Raw genomic sequence first — 22,581 nt, 5'->3', positions numbered from 1 at the left:
TTGATTTTTGTTTTAATAAATGTGAAGCCTGTATGTACTACTTCATACTGAATATATCAATTATAGTGTACATTTATTTTTTTCATTTTTTATGCATATTATAATACAGGAGTTATTTGCTTAACAAAACAAGAAAATGCAGCAAAGCTGCTGGATAGATTCATTAAAAAAAATCTTCAAAGACATGTAAATCATGGAATTTTTTTATTTATCACTTATGACTAATCTCAAGAGATATTTACCATTCAAAATTTTAGTATCCTACGTGTAATCGGACGTCTTTAAAGCTACATACTCCCGAACAACCTGAATTTCTAGTTGCACACATGCATTAATGGCAATCCAAGATGCTCATTCACGCTCTCCTAACATTAAAATGACTACTGGCCTGGACGCTTGACCGAGGGAGTCCTTGAGACATCAGTGTATAAAATAGCCTAATAATGCTTTCATTTAAACATATTAACAGAATAATCGCGTAATACACAGGTAACTGAACAAAATAAACAAACAAAGTTAACATTTAAATCCTTTATTCTATAATGTAGCAAAATGCAAACAACACGTTGATAAAATCATAGATCGGTAAAGTTGACAATGTTCAAAAGCTAACCAGCAATCAAATAGACGTCCAGAAAAATCGGAATTCGAGTCCATTCCGTTTTCTTCTCTCATTAAGTTCCAGTGAATCATTTGAATCAAGAAAATACTTGGGTTTTGCAGATTCCACACACTTTTGTGTCTTTTTTTTTTTTTGGCAGAATCCGTTTTTGCAGTTCCACGCTTGCGTCATTCCGCTATTTTGTATGGACTGTAAAACCCGCCGTTGCATTGTGGGGCTAATTTTCAGAGAAACTTGGTCAAGCAGCCACAGTTATTATTTTTGGGAATTCCCCGTTTACTTTCATAAATACACATTTTCTTTCAGTTTCTGATTCACATCAATCTGGTAGGTATGCATCAAGTCCGAAAACTGTAAAAAGCTCAAAATGTAAACATTGATATACCGGTATATGTTTCTTTGTGGGTATGTGGCTTTAAGTGCATGTCCATCCTGTAATTACAGTTACTTTTCTTTTTTGTTGAATCTGCAAAATACAAGTTTTAAATTTTTAACTTTGCAGCATATAAGTGTGTTATAGTTTAAAGATAAAAATATTAATTTCAAATGATACACAATTTCTCTTTGGATTAATTATCCTTTTTAAATGACTAATCAATATAGTGAAAGTAGTCAATCATCATATTATCTCTCTTTAGAAGTATATATGTTCTAAACTGTGTATTACTTTCATTTACTAATTATCAAGGATTTTTGCATGGTGTGGTTCATGGAAAGCAATTCTCACAAGTAGATATAAATTATTCCTCCTTTCCTCACAAACTAATTTCATCAGCACAACCATTAAGTCATTGAATCAATCCATTTAATTAAAACTATCGAAAATTCATTTGGCAATCATAAAACTTTCACTAGCTAAATCTATAACCATCCGTCAAAACTATATATTCAAGAATGGACTAATATAAAGGCTAATATTCCTTAGCAACAATATTGTGATTGATCAATATTACATATCCCTTAACAGCATACGCACAAATCCATTTGATAATGTACTATCACTATCTGCATACAGAAATCAAGTCCAAATAGCTACATGTACACCCACTGGTAAAAAAGTGTATAAGGTATATATATCTATACGTATAATCCATCATAACTATTTACAGAATGGATTAAAGCAAATCTCTATTAGAAACAGCTGGATATTTATGTAAACAATTATTGATGTCTGCAGCAATCTTTGCAAAAATACTATGTGAGTTTATAATTACATTAGTCAACCTTTGTACTTCAATTGATGCAACCCAATATTCTAATCTACTGGATAAAGGGGGGTTCCAGTAATTTAGTGGTAATCCGAGCGCCATAGTCGCGAGCAAAATGTTTTTGGCCAGAGGTCTGGAGGCTAAAATTGAAAAATAAAAAAGATTATAGCAAATTTTGCAATCTTTCGGGGATAAGATTTCTCGTCCGAAAGAGAAGTTATTTGCTCTAGAATATACCCAATTTAGCTATATCCATTCTCCAATACACCGAAATGTAACAAAAACTACAAGCAAGAACTTCTGAAACAACGAAACTGTCGTCTATTGACTCCAGTAGTAATATCCTGTGATGCACACATGACAATTTTCAATGTAAAAAGTTTTAGAAATTTTAAGAAATAATTGTATCTTACAAAGAATAACAAAAAGTCTGGATGAACATTTTTCTCCGCACTTTCTTGCTAGACTTCCAGTTATTATTTCAATTAATATTCTATATTCAAATTACCGCAACTGAGCCTTCCGAAGTGTATGTAAACATAAATATGATCGGTTCAGTATCACTTCATTCAATAAACTTTATCAATGAACGTTCAAGTCAGCACAAATAGTCTTCTATCTTACCTGAAAAGTCCATTGTATCCTTATTTAAAGATGTAAGTGGCATAAGAAGACCAAAATTAGCTGATATAAACACTTACAAACGAACTTACCTTTCAAATTGTTCCCGCAAAACAAACTCTCTCCTCTCTATCGCCGAGCGTCTGCTTCCACTTGGCAACCATGACACCTTGTCGATTTCCGGCCTAATCTCGAACCAACTCCAACTGTCCGACAGATATTTCTACTAAAATACTATAGAACTTCAACTACACATTTACTTTTATAATAAAATATCTATTGTATGAGAATTCTCTCGATTTTAGCTCTTGAAATCAGTTTATTTCTGTTTCTTATTCATAAAACCCGCGAGATCTCGAAACCGCGATTTCCGGTTTACAGTTACTTCCGTTTTAGAGGGGCAAAAACAGATTAAAAGCCTCTCGGCAAAGACCGGCCTCCGGCCGATCTTTGCCGAGCGCGCTTCGCGCGCTGAGGCTTTTAAAAAAATTGCCCATGGCCAGGCTGTCTTACTGTGGTGTGCTACCTTACCTTTTGAATGATGTGTCTTTAATGACCAAAACCGGGTTTTGTAGAGAATACAATTCATAGGTTAATTGTACGTGTGTTTCGTCTTGTCTCACAATCATTGTATCCAGAACTGTTGTATTGCTGGTATGTTTATTTGAATATTCATTTGCGAATGAAATGGCACAATATCATAAATAAAAAAAAATGTTGGAGCCGTTTTCCATTTCATAGTAATAAGTAAGAAATTGTAAACACTTAAATAATATACATTTATTGGTGATTGGCCGATTATAGGATCGTACATAACATATGCACGTCGCTGGTATAACATATCTGTTACTCAAATTGTCATTGTCTGAGTCCATTTCACACAGATTTCATTCTCTTAAAGGCTCAAACTGATATGGTTAGACTTCATCTTCTTGTGGGTAATATTCCCCAAAGTAATCAACCTCGAATCTCATGTCCAGATCGTATTCAGACATGTCTGTGTTGCTATTGTTCACACTTTCGCCTATACTACTGGCCACCATTTCAGTTACTCCGTTAAACCCGTGACGTCACGGACTGAATATTTACAAATCAGCAGTCGACCGACAGGTGCAAGTCGCATACTTTTGATGTACGGTTTCTCGGGACCCGTCACCCCGATTTTGATACGGTGTGCGACATTCCTTTTTGGTGGTTGCATAAAGTAACATATTTGAATATCGTTTTTTTTTGCTCCGGATACATTTTACCATTATAACGAATACTTTTTCCTCTGCAAATTTTGAAACAAATAACTTGAATATTCCTTTATTTTCCAGACACTGGGAAATCATGAATTTGATCGGGGAGTAACTGGCCTCCTTCCTTTCCTCAACAACGTAACATTTCCTGTTCTCAGCAGTAACATAGATGACACGTTGGAACCGTCCATCCAGGGAAAGTTCGCCAGCACTACTGTGCTGTCTATTGGTGGGGAACAGATCGGGGTTATCGGGTACACCACCAAGGACACAGCAATAATCTCCAACCCAGGTAATTGCGATGTGCTACACAGACCTTTATCGAATTATATGCCAAACTTTGCGTGATTTGCGATTGTCATGCAGTATGCTTTTTCCAAAGTATTATAATGTTTAAAAAAGATAATAGCTGAATAAGTATTGATATGACGACCCTTAACATTATGTTAATAACTGTAACGACTAAACAACAACTGTTCTAATTATATTTTGACAAATTATATTATCTGACCACACGGTTATATTGTAAGATGGTTACTTGCCGAAATGTTCTCAATTTCATTTCAATTTAAACTTCCTATCAGCTTCAGTTCGCCATTTTTTTCATATCATTACATATGTGTGTTTGAAAGAGTCTGTACTGCAAAGCGTCTAAACTATTTGGAGATCAAATGATTATGATTATAAAACAATATGAGAATTTTTTTTAGAAATAGTTAATTCTAAATAGTTATGCTTAGGTGAGCGAATCATAGTAATTTTCTTTAATTAATCTTAATTTTTTTACTCAATACTGACAAAAATGTCTTTTTTTTTAGGTAATCTATATTTCTCTCATTTTATTTCATTTATAAGGTTAAATTAGATTTCCAAATGTATTCGTGAAAAATTACATTTGATGACGTAACCAGAAGCGTATGCTTTTAAAACGTGACCCGAAAATAATATATATATACATATTATTCTTCAATGAACACAGGGGACAGATACGGCAATATTTTAGATACATCAATATTTGATTACTTATTACCGGTTAGCTTTGGTAGTAATGATAATAACATATTCATAAAATGTTCGCGTTAGTTTTGATATTGACCACAATACTTTACTGAAAGAGTTGATATATTTTAGAAAACTATGTCCGAAAAGTATTACACAAGACGAGATTTAACATAGTATTTGTTCTCAACAATTATATCCGTTAACGTTCTAGGATCTTTGACCTTCAAAGATGAAATAACGGCGGTAAGGTCGGAGGTAACACGTCTCCAAGGCCAAGGAGTCAATATCATTATCGCTGTGGGACATGCCGGCTACCTAGTGGACACACAGATGGCAGCAGAAGTGGATGGACTGGACATAATAGTTGGAGGTCATAGCAACACCTTTCTCTATACAGGTAATTTTTTTTTTTAATTTCTCTTCACCAGAAAACATAAACACCTTTCTTATTACAGGTTAACATAAAACAACACTTTACCTATACACTTAACATAAAACAACACTTTACCTATACACGTAACATAAAACACTTTACCTATACACGTAACATAAAACACTTTACCTATACACGTAACATAAAACACTTTACCTATACACTTAACATAAAACACTTTACCTATACACTTAACATAAAACACTTTACCTATACACGTAACATAAAACACTTTACCTATACACGTAACATAAAACACTTTACCTATACACTTAACATAAAACACTTTACCTATACACTTAACATAAAACACTTTACCTATACACTTAACATACAAACACTTTACCTATACACGTAACATAAAACACTTTACCTATACACTTAACATAAAACACTTTACCTATACACTTAACATAAAACACTTTACCTATACACTTAACATAAACACTTTACCTATACACTTAACATAAAACACTTTACCTATACACTTAACATACAACACTTTACCTATACACTTAACATAAAACACTTTACCTATACACGTAACATAAAACACTTTACCTATACACGTAACATAAAACACTTTACCTATACACGTAACATAAAACACTTTACCTATACACTTAACATAAAACACTTTACCTATACACTTAACATAAAACACTTTACCTATACACGTAACATAAAACACTTTACCTATACACTTAACATAAAACACTTTACCTATACACGTAACATAAAACACTTTACCTATACACTTAACATACAACACTTTACCTATACACGTAACATACAACACTTTACCTATACACTTAACATACAACACTTTACCTATACACTTAACATAAAACAATTTACCTATACACGTAACATACAAACACTTTACCTATACACTTAACATAAAACAATTTACCTATACACGTAACATACAACACTTTACCTATACACTTAACATAAAACACTTTACCTATACACTTAACATACAACACTTTACCTATACACTTAACATACAACACTTTACCTATACACTTAACATAAAACAATTTACCTATACACGTAACATACAACACTTTACCTATACACTTAACATAAAACACTTTACCTATACACTTAACATAAAACACTTTACCTATACACTTAACATACAACACTTTACCTATACACGTAACATACAACACTTTACCTATACACTTAACATACAACACTTTACCTATGCACTTAACATAAAACACTTAATATAAAACACTTTACCTATACACTTAACATAAAACACGTAATATAAAACACTTTACCTATACACGTAACATAAAACACTTTACCTATACACTTAACATGAAACACTTTACCTATACACTTAACATAAAACACTTTACCTATACACTTAACATGAAACACTTTACCTATACACTTAACATAAAACACTTTACCTATAAACTTAACATAAAACACTTACCGATACACGTAACATAAACACTTTACCTAACAAGAACATACAACACGGACCTAACACTAACATAAAACACGGTCCATACACTAACATAAAACACGGGACGAGACAAAACACTTAATCACAAAAACACGGAACCAGACACAACAGAAAACACGTGACCTAGACACGGAACAGAAAACACGTGACAGGACACGAACAAAAACACGGGACCGAGACAGGAACAGAAACACGGTACCGAGACACGGAACAGAAAACACGTACCGATACACGAACAGAAAACACGGACCTAACACGAACAGAAAACACGGACCAGTACACGGAACAAAAACACGGACCGAACACGGAACATGAAAACACGGGACCATGACACGGAACAGAAAACAGGACCACCACGAAACGAAAACAAGCGATACACGGAATCAGAAACAGGGACGAGACACGGAACAGAAAACACGTGACCAGACACAAAGAAACACGTACAAACAAATGAAAGAACAGACACGGAACAGAAAAACAGTTACTAACACGGAACATGAAAAAAACACGGACCGATGACACGGAACAGAAAAACTTGACCAGACACTAACATAAAAACGGGACCGAGACACTAACATAAAACACGGTGACAGGGAAAGACAGAAAACTAGACCGAGACACAACATGAAAACACGGGACACAAAACAGGAAAAGAAAAACACGGGACCGAACACGTGAAACATGACAACACGGAACAACAAACTGAAACACGGACCAACAGGAAACAGAAAAACACTGGACGAGAACGGAAGAAAAACACACGCATACACGTGAATAGAAAACACCTTTACCTATACACTGTAACATAAAACACTTTACCTATACACTAATATAAAACACTTTACCTATACACGTAATATAAAACACTTTACCTATACACTTAACATAAACACTTTACCTAGACACGTAACATAAAACACTTTACATAACACTTAAACATAAACACTTTACCTATACACTTAATATAAAACACTTTACCTATACACTTAACATAAAACACTTTACCTATACACTTAACATAAAACACTTTACTATACACTTAACATAAAACACTTTAACCTATACACGTAAACCATAAAACACTTTAACCTATACACGTAACATAAAACACTTTACCTATACACTTAACATAAAACACTTTACCTATACACTTAATATAAAACACTTTTACCTATACACTTAACATAAAACACTTTACCTATACACTTAACATAAAACACTTTACCTATACACTTAACATAAAACACTTTACCTATACACGTAACATAAAACACTTTACCTATACACGTAACATAAAACACTTTACCTATACACTTAACATAAACACTTTACCTATACACTTAACATAAAACACTTTACCTATACACTTAACATAAAACACTTTACCTATACACTTAACATAAAACACTTTACCTATACACTTAACATAAAACACTTTACCTATACACTTAACATAAAACACTTTACCTATACACTTAACATAAAACACTTTACCTATACACTTAACATAAAACACTTTACCTATACACTTAACATAAAACACTTTACCTATACACTTAACATAAACACTTTACCTATACACTTAACATAAAACACTTTACCTATACACGTAAACATAAAACACTTTACCTATACACTTAACATAAAACACTTTACCTATACACTTAACATAAAACACTTTACCTATACACTTAACATAAAACACTTTACCTATACACGTAACATAAAACACTTTACCTATACACGTAACATAAAACACTTTACCTATACACGTAACATAAAACACTTTACCTATACACTTAACATAAAACAACTTTACCTTAACAACTGAACATAAAACAATTTACCGATACACTTAACATAAACACTTACCCTATACACGTAACATAAAAACAACTTTACCTATACACGTATATAAAATACTAACACTTACCATACACTTAACAGACACACTTTAAACCTATACACGTACATAAAACACTTTACCTATACAAGGAACATAAAACCACTTAAACCTAGACACGTAACATAAAACACTTACCCTATACACTTAACATAAAACAACTTTAACCTATACACTTAACTAAAAACACTTTTACCGATACACTTAATATAAAACACTTTACCCGATACACTTATATAAAACACTTTAACCTAGACACGTAACATCAAACAATTACCTATACACTAACATAAAAACACTTTATACCTATACACTTAACATAAACACACTTTACCTATACACTTAACATAAAACACTTTACCTATACACGTAACATAAAACACTTTACCTATACACGTAACATAAAACACTTTACCTATACACGTAACATAAAACACTTTACCTATACACTTAACATAAAACACTTTACCTATACACTTAACATAAAACACTTTACCTATACACTTAACATAAAACACTTTACCTATACACTTAACATAAAACACTTTACCTATACACTTAACATAAAACACTTTACCTATACACTTAACATAAAACACTTTACCTATACACTTAACATAAAACACTTTACCTATACACTTAACATAAAACACTTTACCTATACACTTAACATAAAACACTTTACCTATACACTTAACATAAAACACTTTACCTATACACTTAACATAAAACACTTTACCTATACACGTAACATAAAACACTTTACCTATACACTTAACATAAAACACTTTACCTATACACTTAACATAAAACACTTTACCTATACACTTAACATAAAACACTTTACCTATACACGTAACATAAAACACTTTACCTATACACTTAACATAAAACACTTTACCTATACACTTAACATAAAACACTTTACCTATACACTTAACATAAAACACTTGTACCTATACCGTAACATAAAACACTTTACCTATACACGTAACATAAAACACTTTACCTATACACGTAACATAAAACACTTTACCTAACACGAACATAAAACACTTACCTATACACTTAACATAAAACACTTTACCTATAACGTAACATAAAACACTTTACCTATACACGTAACATAAAACACTTTACCTATACAGTAAAATAAACACTTTACCTATACACGAACATAAAAACACTGTGACCTAACAGTAAACATAAAACAACTTTACCTAACACTGAAATAAAACACTTACCGAACACTTAAATAAACACTTTACCTATACACGTAACATAAACACTTACCTATACACTTAACATAAAACACTTACCTATACACTTAACAAAAACACTTACCTAACACTAACATAAAACACTTACCTATACACGTAACATACAAACACTTACCTATACACGAACATAAACACTTACCGATACACCGAACATAAAACAACATTACCTATACACGTAACATAAACACTTACCATACACTAACATAAAACACTTTACCCTATACCTTAACATAAAACACTTTAACCTATACACTAACATAAAACACTTTAAAACCTATACCACTTAACATAAAACACTTTATCCTATACACGGACATAAAACAACTTTTACCTATACACGTAAACATAAAACACTTTCCCTATACACGTAACATAAAACACTTTACCTATACACGTAACATAAAACACTTTACCCTATACACGTAACATAAAACACTTTACCTATAGCACTTAACACTAAACACTTTACCTATACACTTAAACATAAAACACTTTAGCCTATACACGTAGCGATACAACACTTTAACCTATACACGTAACATAAAACACTTACCTATACACTTAACATAAAACACTTTACCTATACACTTAACATAAAACACTTTACCTATACACTTAACATAAAACACTTTACCTATACACGTAACATAAAACACTTTACCTATACACTTAACATAAAACAATTTACCTATACACGTAACATACAACACTTTACCTATACACGTAACATAAAACACTTTACCTATACACTTAATATAAAACACTTTACCTATACACGTAACATACAACACTTTACCTATACACTTAACATACAACACTTTACCTATACACGTAACATAAAACACTTTACCTATACACGTAACATAAAACACTTTACCTATACACTTAACATAAAACACTTTACCTATACACGTAACATAAAACACTTTACCTATACACGTAACATAAAACACTTTACCTATACACGTAATATAAAACACTTTACCTATACACGTAATATAAACACCTTGTTATATACAGTTAAAACAAACGCATTTCTCTATACATGTAACATGAAACACCTTTCTTAATGCAGGTAAATAAAGAATGAAGTGTAGTATGGGGCGATATCTCTGTTATCGTTACTTAGAATACTACATGTAGCTTCAGGTTTGGTAGTCAAAGGTAAAAGATAATGCTTCAATAATAAGAAAAACAAAAAGCATGTACGTTACTTGAAGTTATATTGGGAGCACTCAGACCTCGTTCAGTGCTTTGTCAATGAAATACTTTGCTTTCCGTCGATAGTAAAAAAGTATTAGCTCATGCAGAATATTTGTTATTCCTCAATAAACACAGGGGAAAGGTACGGCAACATTTAGATACATCAATATATAACTTATTACCGGTAAACTTGTAATAATATTAACACATTCATACAATTACAGCGTTATTTTTTATATTGACCACGATATTTTACTGAAAGAGTTGATATAGACTGCCATGTCCATAAAGTATTACTGAAGACGAGAACGTAATGATAGTATGAGGTAATTCGCATTTTTTTGCCGGCTATTGTAGCGATTTGGAGGTGGAAAGCATGGCACATATAATTTGGTTAATATGTTAAACCATTGTAAAACTCAGTGCGATCAAGGCCTGGATGTATCTGGTATATAAGAGATATTTTGGGTCAAACATGCCAAAATCGTCATTTTAACTTTTTCACATGATGTTTGTGAAAATGGCCTATTTTGTCAACCTTCTCAGTATTTTTCCACTGGACTGGGTATTTTCCTATAAATAGACCGTCTGTTTTGATGACGTAAGACCGGGTCGGCATACACAGTTGTTAGCATTAAAATCATTGCAGATCAACTGATTTTATATTTATTTTGGGCGAGTCATCTTGATGACGTCTTTCAAAGCCTGCATTAACATCAGCAGGTCAGTTAAGGTTGTTCCATAAAATTATTGACACAACTGGTTTGGTCGGCTTGTCCGCATATATAAAGGAAAATTATAGAATAACGCCATCCTGAACTCATCGGGTATTGTACCTGAAATGATTCATCAATGAGATCCGGATGGAATAACACCGGGGACTTCACGCCGCTTACTCGTTCAACTCACAATCTTTAGCTGCAATCTAAGTGAGTTGTATTGAATTTTACATAACAAATATGTTGCCTAACAGGATCTGTATTCATCGTCAATCCAGGTCAGCTTTTAAGTATTTTCGATAACAAATCTTAACTCGTAAGTTTCCAGTAGGCCCACTAAAAATGTCATACGTGTCATAAGGTTTTAGAGACAGGCGACGTTTAAATATGTAATATTTTTGTTGTTGTTTGTTTGTTAAATGAAATTACTGTTTCGTTAGGTGATGCATGCTTATGTTCTGATATCTTGATCAGTTGATATTTGTTTATGTCGAGCAGCAACTTTTCGAGAATCATATCACATACATATTAGCCTACGATGACTTTCAAGGAACTACTGTATATGTACTTCAGCACACACAAGCAGTATATTGAATAATTTGTTTCCGATAAGAGAAGTTTCTTCTCGAATTTTTCATGAAATATTTATATTCAAATGCACTAAATTTTGTAAACAGTCCCTAGTCCCCATTTATTGAGATGATTCTTGGGACAGGGTCAAATTATATCATATTTTGCATTAATAAAAACACGAAGTAAACATATTTACCTAAAATACCATACAACATATTCTAACACAGAGCCTGGATTATCGGTACGATTGATCAGACTACTAGTCAATCTGATAAAAAAACATTTTAAAAGTAGTCATACGTTCTTTACGGAAATTAAAAATGTTCAAGTACTGATAAGTAATATCGTTTTACTAAATGACAGAAATCTCTCTTTGAGTATGACTTAATGCTGAGTTCTGAGCATCCATTTCCTAAATGTCCATACCACTGAAAACTTAACTTATTTATGTTACTTTCATGTGTTCTCTCTGTGGAATATGTGGAATATGTATTTAAATTAATGTTGAGTTGATATATCCTGGTCATCCAGTTATCCGGGTCCTGGTTTAACTTGGTTTGGTTTATACAGTTTAACGTCCTATTAACAGCTAAGGTCATTTAAGGACGGCCTCCCGTGCGTGCGACATGCATGCGTGTTGTGAGTGCGTATGGGTGTTTTCGGAGGCTGCGGTATGTTCGTGTTAAGTCTCCTTGTGATAGGCCGGAACTTTTGCCGATTTAAAGTGCTACCTCACTGAAGCATACTGTCAAAGACACCAAGCAGCACACCCCACCCGGTCACATTATACTGACAACGGGCGAACTAGTCGTCCCACTCCAAATATGCTGAGCGCTAAGCAGGAGTAGCAAACTACCATTTTTAAAGACTCTGGTTTGTCTCGGCCAGGGGACAGAACTCAAAGCCTTCCTCACAGGGGCGAACGCTCAACTAAAGGCCAAAAGTGAGGCATTGTCAAGGGAGACATTACGAAGAAGAAAGCTGATGAGAAAGAAGAGAAAAAATAATATCCCAAATTTAGTCGCCTCTTACGATCATGCAATGGGGGCAGCAGGTACAATTCTTACGCCCTACCTGTACCTGCAGGGACTCCTGGTTTAATGCATGCAATTTTCGTCCCTATTTATATAGTGTTACATAATAAATGCCTACTTATTTTTTGACCCACGGTGTTACAACCGGACTCTGCTACCCAAGATCTAGCATTTTATTTAAGAGAAAATTGTTTGATATATCGACAATATTGTATGTTGACATATTTGTTTGTTATGGGGATATTTCTCTGGCCATTATAATAGCTCTAACAATGTTCACTATAACAAATATTAGACATGGCGGTATACCTTTTGAACAAAAAAGAACAAAAAGAACAAAAACAAAAAACAAGAAAGTAACACACATTTTTGTGATACTTGATACCTCTGTGATGATATCGAATCCTGGACCTCTTTTCAACAACTCTATTTATTAAACCACACTTAAGACAACATCAGCATATACACTATAACGTTCAAAGTTTATTACCAAAAATTGATATTCTGGTCACAGAACTTCACTCATGCGATGTCCTTGCTTTTACCGAAACCTGGCTCAATCCTTTAACAGAAGATACCGATGATATCATTTTAATTGGATAACAAGCTCCTTACTTTTGCAGTAGATCAGATAGAACTGGTGGTGGTGTTGTAGTTTATGTCAGAAATAATATGTATGCTTAAAAACATTCAAGTTATCTTAGGTACCTCTTTCAGAGCCACACATTCTTCTGTCGATACCTAAAATCGCATTAAACATTTAATCAAACAAGTAATCAATACTAATTTGGAAAAAGTAATTACTGGTGACTTTAATGGAAACTAGCTATCTCTTAATAACGATTTTTTTTTGTGAAATTACAAATATTTACTATTAATCTCAATTAATTACCCAACCAACCAACTTTACTGAAACATCGTCGTCCCTATTAGATATATTTCTGATAAGTAATGTTGTGCTAAGCTCTGACGTCGGAGTTGGTGACAGATTCTTACCTGCCAGAAGTATCACTGTCCAATTTATATATATATAAATGTACAAAACAACGTATTATCCGATAACATCATTAGAAACATTTTGCCTTACAAACGTTGTGACTTTTCCAACTATAAAGAAAGATTAGCAGAAATCAATTGCCATGAGCGTTTTGAAAACAATGTTCCTAGAAACAGCTGTACTTACGTAACAAACAAGTTATTAGAAAACAAACTACTAACATATGAAAATATGAGAATTACGAAAAACAACGCACCATGGAAGCACAACGGAATAGATAAATCAATGAAAAAAGCAACACAAACAAATAGTAAACACCACTGGGTTAACTTTAGACAAACCTGTAACTCATGCACAGACATGATACGAAAAACTAAACCTGGCTATTAGAACACACCTACTAACACGTGAATATAAAACAGCCTACTCTATACCTGTCAATATAAAACACCCTACTCTATACATGTACATATAAAACACCCTACTCTATACATGTAAATATAAAACAGCCTACTCTATACACGTGAATATAAAACAGCCTACTCTATACATGTAAATATAAAACAGCCTACTCTATACATGTAAATATAAAACACCCTACTCTATACATGTAAATATAAAACACCCTACTCTATACATGTAAATATAAAACACCCTTCTCTATACATGTAAATATAAAACACCCTACTCTATACATGTAAATATAAAACAGCCTACTCTATACATGAACATATAAAACACCCTACTCTATACATGTAAATATAAAACACCCTACTCTATACATGAACATATAAAACACCCTACTCTATACATGTAAATATAAAACAGCCTACTCTATACATGTAAATATAAAACACCCTACTCTATACATGTAAATATAAAACACCCTACTCTATACATGTAAATATAAAACAGCCTACTCTATACATGTAAATATAAAACAGCCTACTCTATACATGTAAATATAAAACAGCCTACTCTATACAAGTAAATATAAAACAGCCTACTCTATACATGTAAATATAAAACAGCCTACTCTATACATGTAAATATAAAACAGCCTACTCTATACATGTAAATATAAAACAGCCTACTCTATACATGTAAATATAAAACAGCCTACTCTATACATGTAAATATAAAACAGCCTACTCTATACATGTGCATATAAAACACCCTACTCTATACATGAACATATAAAACACCCTACTCTATACATGTAAATATAAAACACCCTACTCTATACATGTAAATATAAAACACCCTACTCTATACATGTGAATATAAAACACCCTACTCTATACATGTAAATATAAAACACCCTACTCTATACATGAACATAGAAAACACCCTACTCTATACATGTAAATATAAAACAGCCTACTCTATACAAGTAAATAAAAAACACCCTACTCTATACATGTGCATATAAAACACCCTACTCTATACATGAACATATAAAACACCCTACTCTATACATGTAAATATAAAACAGCCTACTCTATACATGTAAATATAAAACAGCCTACTCTATACATGTAAATATAAAACAGCCTACTCTATACAAGTAAATAAAAAACACCTTGCTCTATACATGTACATATAAAACACCTTACTCTATACAAGTAAATATAAAACACCTGACTCTATATATGTAAATATAAAACACCCTACTCTATACATGTAAATATAAAACATCCTACTCTATATATGTAAATATAAAACACCCTACTCTATACATGTAAATATAAAACACCCTACTCTATACATGTATATATAAAACACCTTGCTCTATACATGTAAATATAAAACACCTTACTCCATACATGTCAATATAAAACACCTTACTCTATAGCTGTACATATAAAACACCCTACACTATACATGTAAATATAAAACACCCTACTCTATACATGTAAATATAAAACAGCCTACTCTATACAAGTAAATATAAAACACCCTACTCTATACATGTAAATATAAAACACCCTACTCTATACATGTAAATATAAAACACCCTACTCTATACATGTAAATATAAAACACCCTACTCTATACATGTATATATAAAACACCTTGCTCTATACATGTAAATATAAAACACCTTACTCCATACATGTCAATATAAAACACCTTACTCTATAGCTGTACATATAAAACACCCTACACTATACATGTAAATATAAAACACCCTACTCTATACATGTAAATATAAAACAGCCTACTCTATACAAGTAAATATAAAACACCCTACTCTATACATGTAAATATAAAACAGCCTACTCTATACAAGTAAATAAAAAACACCTTGCTCTATACATGTAAATATAAAACACCCTACACTATACATGTAAATATAAAACACCCTACTCTATACATGTAAATATAAAACACCCTACTCTATACATGTAAATATAAAACATCCTACTCTATATATGTAAATATAAAACACCCTACTCTATACATGTAAATATAAAACACCCTACTCTATACATGTAAATATAAAACACCCTACTCTATACATGTCAATATAAAACACCTTACTCTATAGCTGTACATATAAAACACCCTACACTATACATGTAAATATAAAACACCCTACTCTATACATGTAAATATAAAACAGCCTACTCTATACAAGTAAATATAAAACACCCTACTCTATACATGTAAATATAAAACAGCCTACTCTATACAAGTAAATAAAAAACACCTTGCTCTATACATGTAAATATAAAACACCCTACACTATACATGTAAATATAAAACACCCTACTCTATACATGTAAATATAAAACACCCTACTCTATAGCTGTACATATAAAACACCCTACACTATACATGTAAATATAAAACACCCTACTCTATACATGTAAATATAAAACACCCCACTCTATACATGTAAATATAAAACAGCCTACTCTATACATGTACATATAAAACACCCTACTCTATACATGTAAATATAAAACACCTTACTCTATACATGTAAATATAAAACACCTTACTCTATACATGTAAATATAAAACACCTGACTCTATACAGGTAAATATAAAACACCTTACTCTATACATTCACATTGAAAACACCCTACTCTATACATCTACATTGAAAACACCTGACTTTATACATGTAAATATAAAACATCCTACTCTATACATGTACATATAAAACATCCTACTCTATACATGTAAATATAAAACACCCTACTCTATACATGTAAATATAAAACACCCTACTCTATACATGTAAATATAAAACACCCTACTCTATACATGTAAATATGAAACACCCTACACTATACATGTATATATAAAACACCTTACTCTATACATGTAAATATAAAACACCCTACTCTATACAGGTAAATATAAAAACCCTACTCTATACCTGTCAATATAAAACACCTTACTCCATACATGTACATATAAAACACCTGACTCTATACATGTAAATATAAAACACCTGACTCTATACAGGTAAATATAAAACACCCTACTCTATACATGTACATATAAAACACCCTACTCTATACATGTACATATAAAACACCTGACTCTATACATGTAAATATAAAACACCTTACTCTATATATGTAAATATAAAACACCCTACTCTATACATGTACATATAAAACACCCTACTCTATACATGTAAATATAAAACACCCTACACTATACATGTAAATATAAAACACCCTACTCTATACATGTAAATATAAAACAGCCTACTCTATACAAGTAAATATAAAACACCCTACTCTATACATGTAAATATAAAACAGCCTACTCTATACAAGTAAATAAAAAACACCTTGCTCTATACATGTAAATATCAAACACCCTACACTATACATGTAAATATAAAACACCCTACTCTATACATGTAAATATAAAACACCCTACTCTATACATGTAAATATAAAACATCCTACTCTATATATGTAAATATAAAACACCCTACTCTATACATGTAAATATAAAACACCCTACTCTATACATGTAAATATAAAACACCCTACTCTATACATGTAAATATAAAACACCTTACTCTATAGCTGTACATATAAAACACCCTACACTATACATGTAAATATAAAACACCCTACTCTATACATGTAAAAATAAAACAGCCTACTCTATACAAGTAAATATAAAACACCCTACTCTATACATGTAAATATAAAACAGCCTACTCTATACAAGTAAATAAAAAACACCTTGCTCTATACATGTAAATATAAAACACCCTACACTATACATGTAAATATAAAACACCCTACTCTATACATGTAAATATAAAACACCCTACTCTATACATGTAAATATAAAACACCTTACTCTATACATGTAAATATAAAACACCTTACTCTATACATGTAAATATAAAACACCTTATTCTATAAGGTAAATATAAAACACCTGACTCTATACCGGTAAATATAAAACACCTGACTCTATACAGGTAAATATAAAACACCTTACTCTATACATTCACATTGAAAACACCCTACTCTATACATCTACATTGAAAACACCTGACTTTATACATGTAAATATAAAACATCCTACTCTATACATGTACATATAAAACATCCTACTCTATACATGTAAATATAAAACACCCTACTCTATACATGTAAATATAAAACACCCTACTCTATACATGTAAATATAAAACACTCTACTCTATACATGTAAATATAAAACACCCTACTCTATACATGTAAATATAAAACACCCTACTCTATACATGTAAATATAAAACACCCTACTCTATACATGTACATATAAAACACCCTACTCTATACAGGTAAATATAAAACACCCTACTCTATACAGGTAAAGATAAAACACCCTACTCTATACATGTAAATATAAAACACCCTACTCTATACAGGTTAAGATAAAACACCCTACTCTATACAGGTAAATATAAAACACCCTACTCTATACAGGTAAAGATAAAACACCCTACTCTATACAGGTAAATATAAAACACCCTACTCTATACAGGTAAATATAAAACACCCTACTCTATACAGGTAAAGATAAAACACCTTACTCTATACATGTAAATATAAAACACCCTACTCTATATATGTAAATATAAAACACCCTACTCTATACATGTAAATATAAAACACCCTACACTATACATGTATATATAAAACACCTTACTCTATACATGTAAATATAAAACACCCTACTCTATACAGGTAAATATCAAACACCCTACTCTATACATGTAAATATAAAACACCCTACTCTATACCTGTCAATATAAAACACCTTACTCCATACATGTACATATAAACACCCTACTCTATACATGTAAATATAAAACACCCTACACTATACATGTAAATATAAAACACCTGACTCTATACATGTAAATATAAAACACCCTACTCTATACATGTACATATAAAACACCCTACTCTATATATGTAAATATAAAACACCCTACTCTATACATGTAAATATAAAACACCCTACTCTATACATGTAAATATAAACACCCTACTCTATACATGTACATATAAAACACCCTACTCTATATATGTAAATATAAAACACCCTACTCTATACATGTAAATATGAAACACCCTACACTATACATGTATATATAAAACACCTTACTCTATACATGTAAATATAAAACACCTAACTCTATACATGTAAATATAAAACAGCCTACTCTATACATGTAAATATAAAACACCCTACTCTATACATGTAAATATAAAACACCCTACTCTATACATGTAAATATAAAACACCCTTCTCTATACATGTAAATATAAAACACCCTACTCTATACATGTAAATATAAAACAGCCTACTCTATACATGAACATATAAAACACCCTACTCTATACATGTAAATATAAAACACCCTACTCTATACATGAACATATAAAACACCCTACTCTATACATGTACATATAAAACACCTGACTCTATACATGTACATATAAAACACCTGACTCTAAACAGGTAAATATAAAACACCTTACTCTATATATGTAAATATGAAACACCCTACTCTATACATGTACATATAAAACACCCTACTCTATACATGTAAATATAAAACACCCTACTCTATACAGGTAAATATAAAACACCCTACACTATACAGGTAAATATAAAACACCCTACTCTATACATGTAAATATAAAACACCCTACTCTATACATGTAAATATGAAATACCTGACTCTATACATGCAATTATTAAACACCTGACTCTATACAGGTAAATATAAACACCCTACTCTATACATGTAAATATAAAACACCCTACTCTATACATGTAAATATAAAACACCTTACTCTATACATGTAAATATAAACACCCTACTCTATACATGTAAATATAAAACACCCTACTCTATGCATGTAAATATAAAACACCCTACTCTATACAGGTAAATATAAAACACCCTACTCTATACATGTAAATATAAAACACCCTGCACTATACATGTATATATAAAACACCTTACTCTATACATGTAAATATAAAACACCCTACTCTATAGAGGTAAATATAAAAACCCTACTCTATACCTGTCAATATAAAACACCTTACTCCATACATGTACATATAAAACACCTGACTCTATACATGTAAATATAAAACACCTGACTCTATACAGGTAAATATAAAACACCCTACTCTATACATGTACATATAAAACACCCTACTCTATACATGTACATATAAAACACCTGACTCTAAACAGGTCAATATAAAACACCTTACTCTATACATGTAAATATAAAATACCTGACTCTATACATGCAATTATTAAACACCTGACTCTATACATGTAAATATAAAACAGCCTACTCTATATAAGTAAATATAAAACACCTTGCTCTATACATGTAAATATAAAACACCTTACTCTATACAGGTAAATATAAAACACTCTACTCTTTACATTAAATATAAAACACCTTACTCTTTACGTAAATATAAAACACCTGACTCTTTACGTAAATATAAAACACCTTCCTCTTTACATTAAATATAAAACACCTTACTCTTTACGTAAATATAAAACACATGACTCTTTACGTAAATATAAAACACATGACTCTTTACGTAAATATAAAACATCTGACTCTTTACATTAAATATAAAACACCTTCCTCTTTACATTAAATATAAAACACCTGACTCTTTACATTAAATGTAAAACACATGACTCTTTACGTAAATATAAAACATCTGACTCTTTACGTAAATATAAAACACCTTCCTCTTTACATTAAATATAAAACAGCTGACTCTTTACATTAAATATAAAACACCTTCCTCTTTACATTAAATATAAAACACCTGACTCTTTACATTAAATGTAAAACACCTTACTCTTTACGTAAGTATAAAACACCTTCCTCTTTACGTAAATATAAAACACCTTACTCTTTACGTAAATATAAAACACCTTCCTCTTTATGTAAATATAAAACACCTTCCTCTTTACGTAAATATAAAACACCTTACTCTTTACATTAAATATAAAAGACCTGACTCTTTACGTAAATATAAAACACCTTCCTCTTTACGTAAGTATAAAACACCTTCCTCTTTACGTAAATATAAAACACCTTCCTCTTTACGTAAATATAAAACACTTTCCACTTTACGTAAATATAAAACACCTTCCTCTTTACATTAAATATAAAACACCTTACTCTTTACATTAAATATAAAACACCTGACTCTTTACATTAAATATAAACACCTTACTCTTTACATTAAATATAAAACACCTTCCTCTTTACATTAAATATAAAACACCTTCCTCTTTACATTAAATATAAAACACCTTCCTCTTTACATTAAATATAAAACACCTTACTCTTTACATTAAATATAAAACACCTGACTCTTTACGTAAGTATAAAACACCTTCCTCTTTGCGTAAGTATAAAACACCTTCCTCTTTACGTAAATATAAAACACCTGACTCTTTACATTAAATATAAAACACCTGACTCTTTGCATTAAATATAAAACACCTGACTCTTTACATTAAATATAAAACACCTTACTCTTTACATTAAATATAAAAGACCTGACTCTTTACATTAAATATAAAACACCTTACTCTTTACATTAAATATAAAACACCTTCCTCTTTACATTAAATATAAAACACCTGACTCTTTACATTAAATATAAAACACCTGACTCTTTACATTAAATATAAAACACCTGACTCTTTACATTAAATATAAA

The 22,581-nt window shown here is 31.2% G+C and overlaps 1 protein-coding gene across 1 annotated transcript in view; it reads left to right on the top strand.

Annotated features, from left to right (window-relative positions):
* LOC117326765 (snake venom 5'-nucleotidase-like) overlaps positions 1 to 22,581 on the top strand; it is a 137,443-nt gene that overhangs the window by 32,693 nt on the left and 82,169 nt on the right. Inside the window, exons 2-3 of the mRNA XM_033883483.1 lie at positions 3,771 to 3,984; positions 4,906 to 5,091. Coding sequence (XP_033739374.1) covers positions 3,771 to 3,984; positions 4,906 to 5,091 — 400 coding nt within the window. The remainder of the gene's footprint in view (positions 1 to 3,770; positions 3,985 to 4,905; positions 5,092 to 22,581) is intronic.

Source organism: Pecten maximus, chromosome 5 (genome assembly GCF_902652985.1).
Source record: "Pecten maximus chromosome 5, xPecMax1.1, whole genome shotgun sequence".
Lineage (NCBI taxonomy): Eukaryota > Metazoa > Mollusca > Bivalvia > Pectinida > Pectinidae > Pecten > Pecten maximus.
This window is presented reverse-complemented; position numbering and strand designations above follow the sequence as displayed.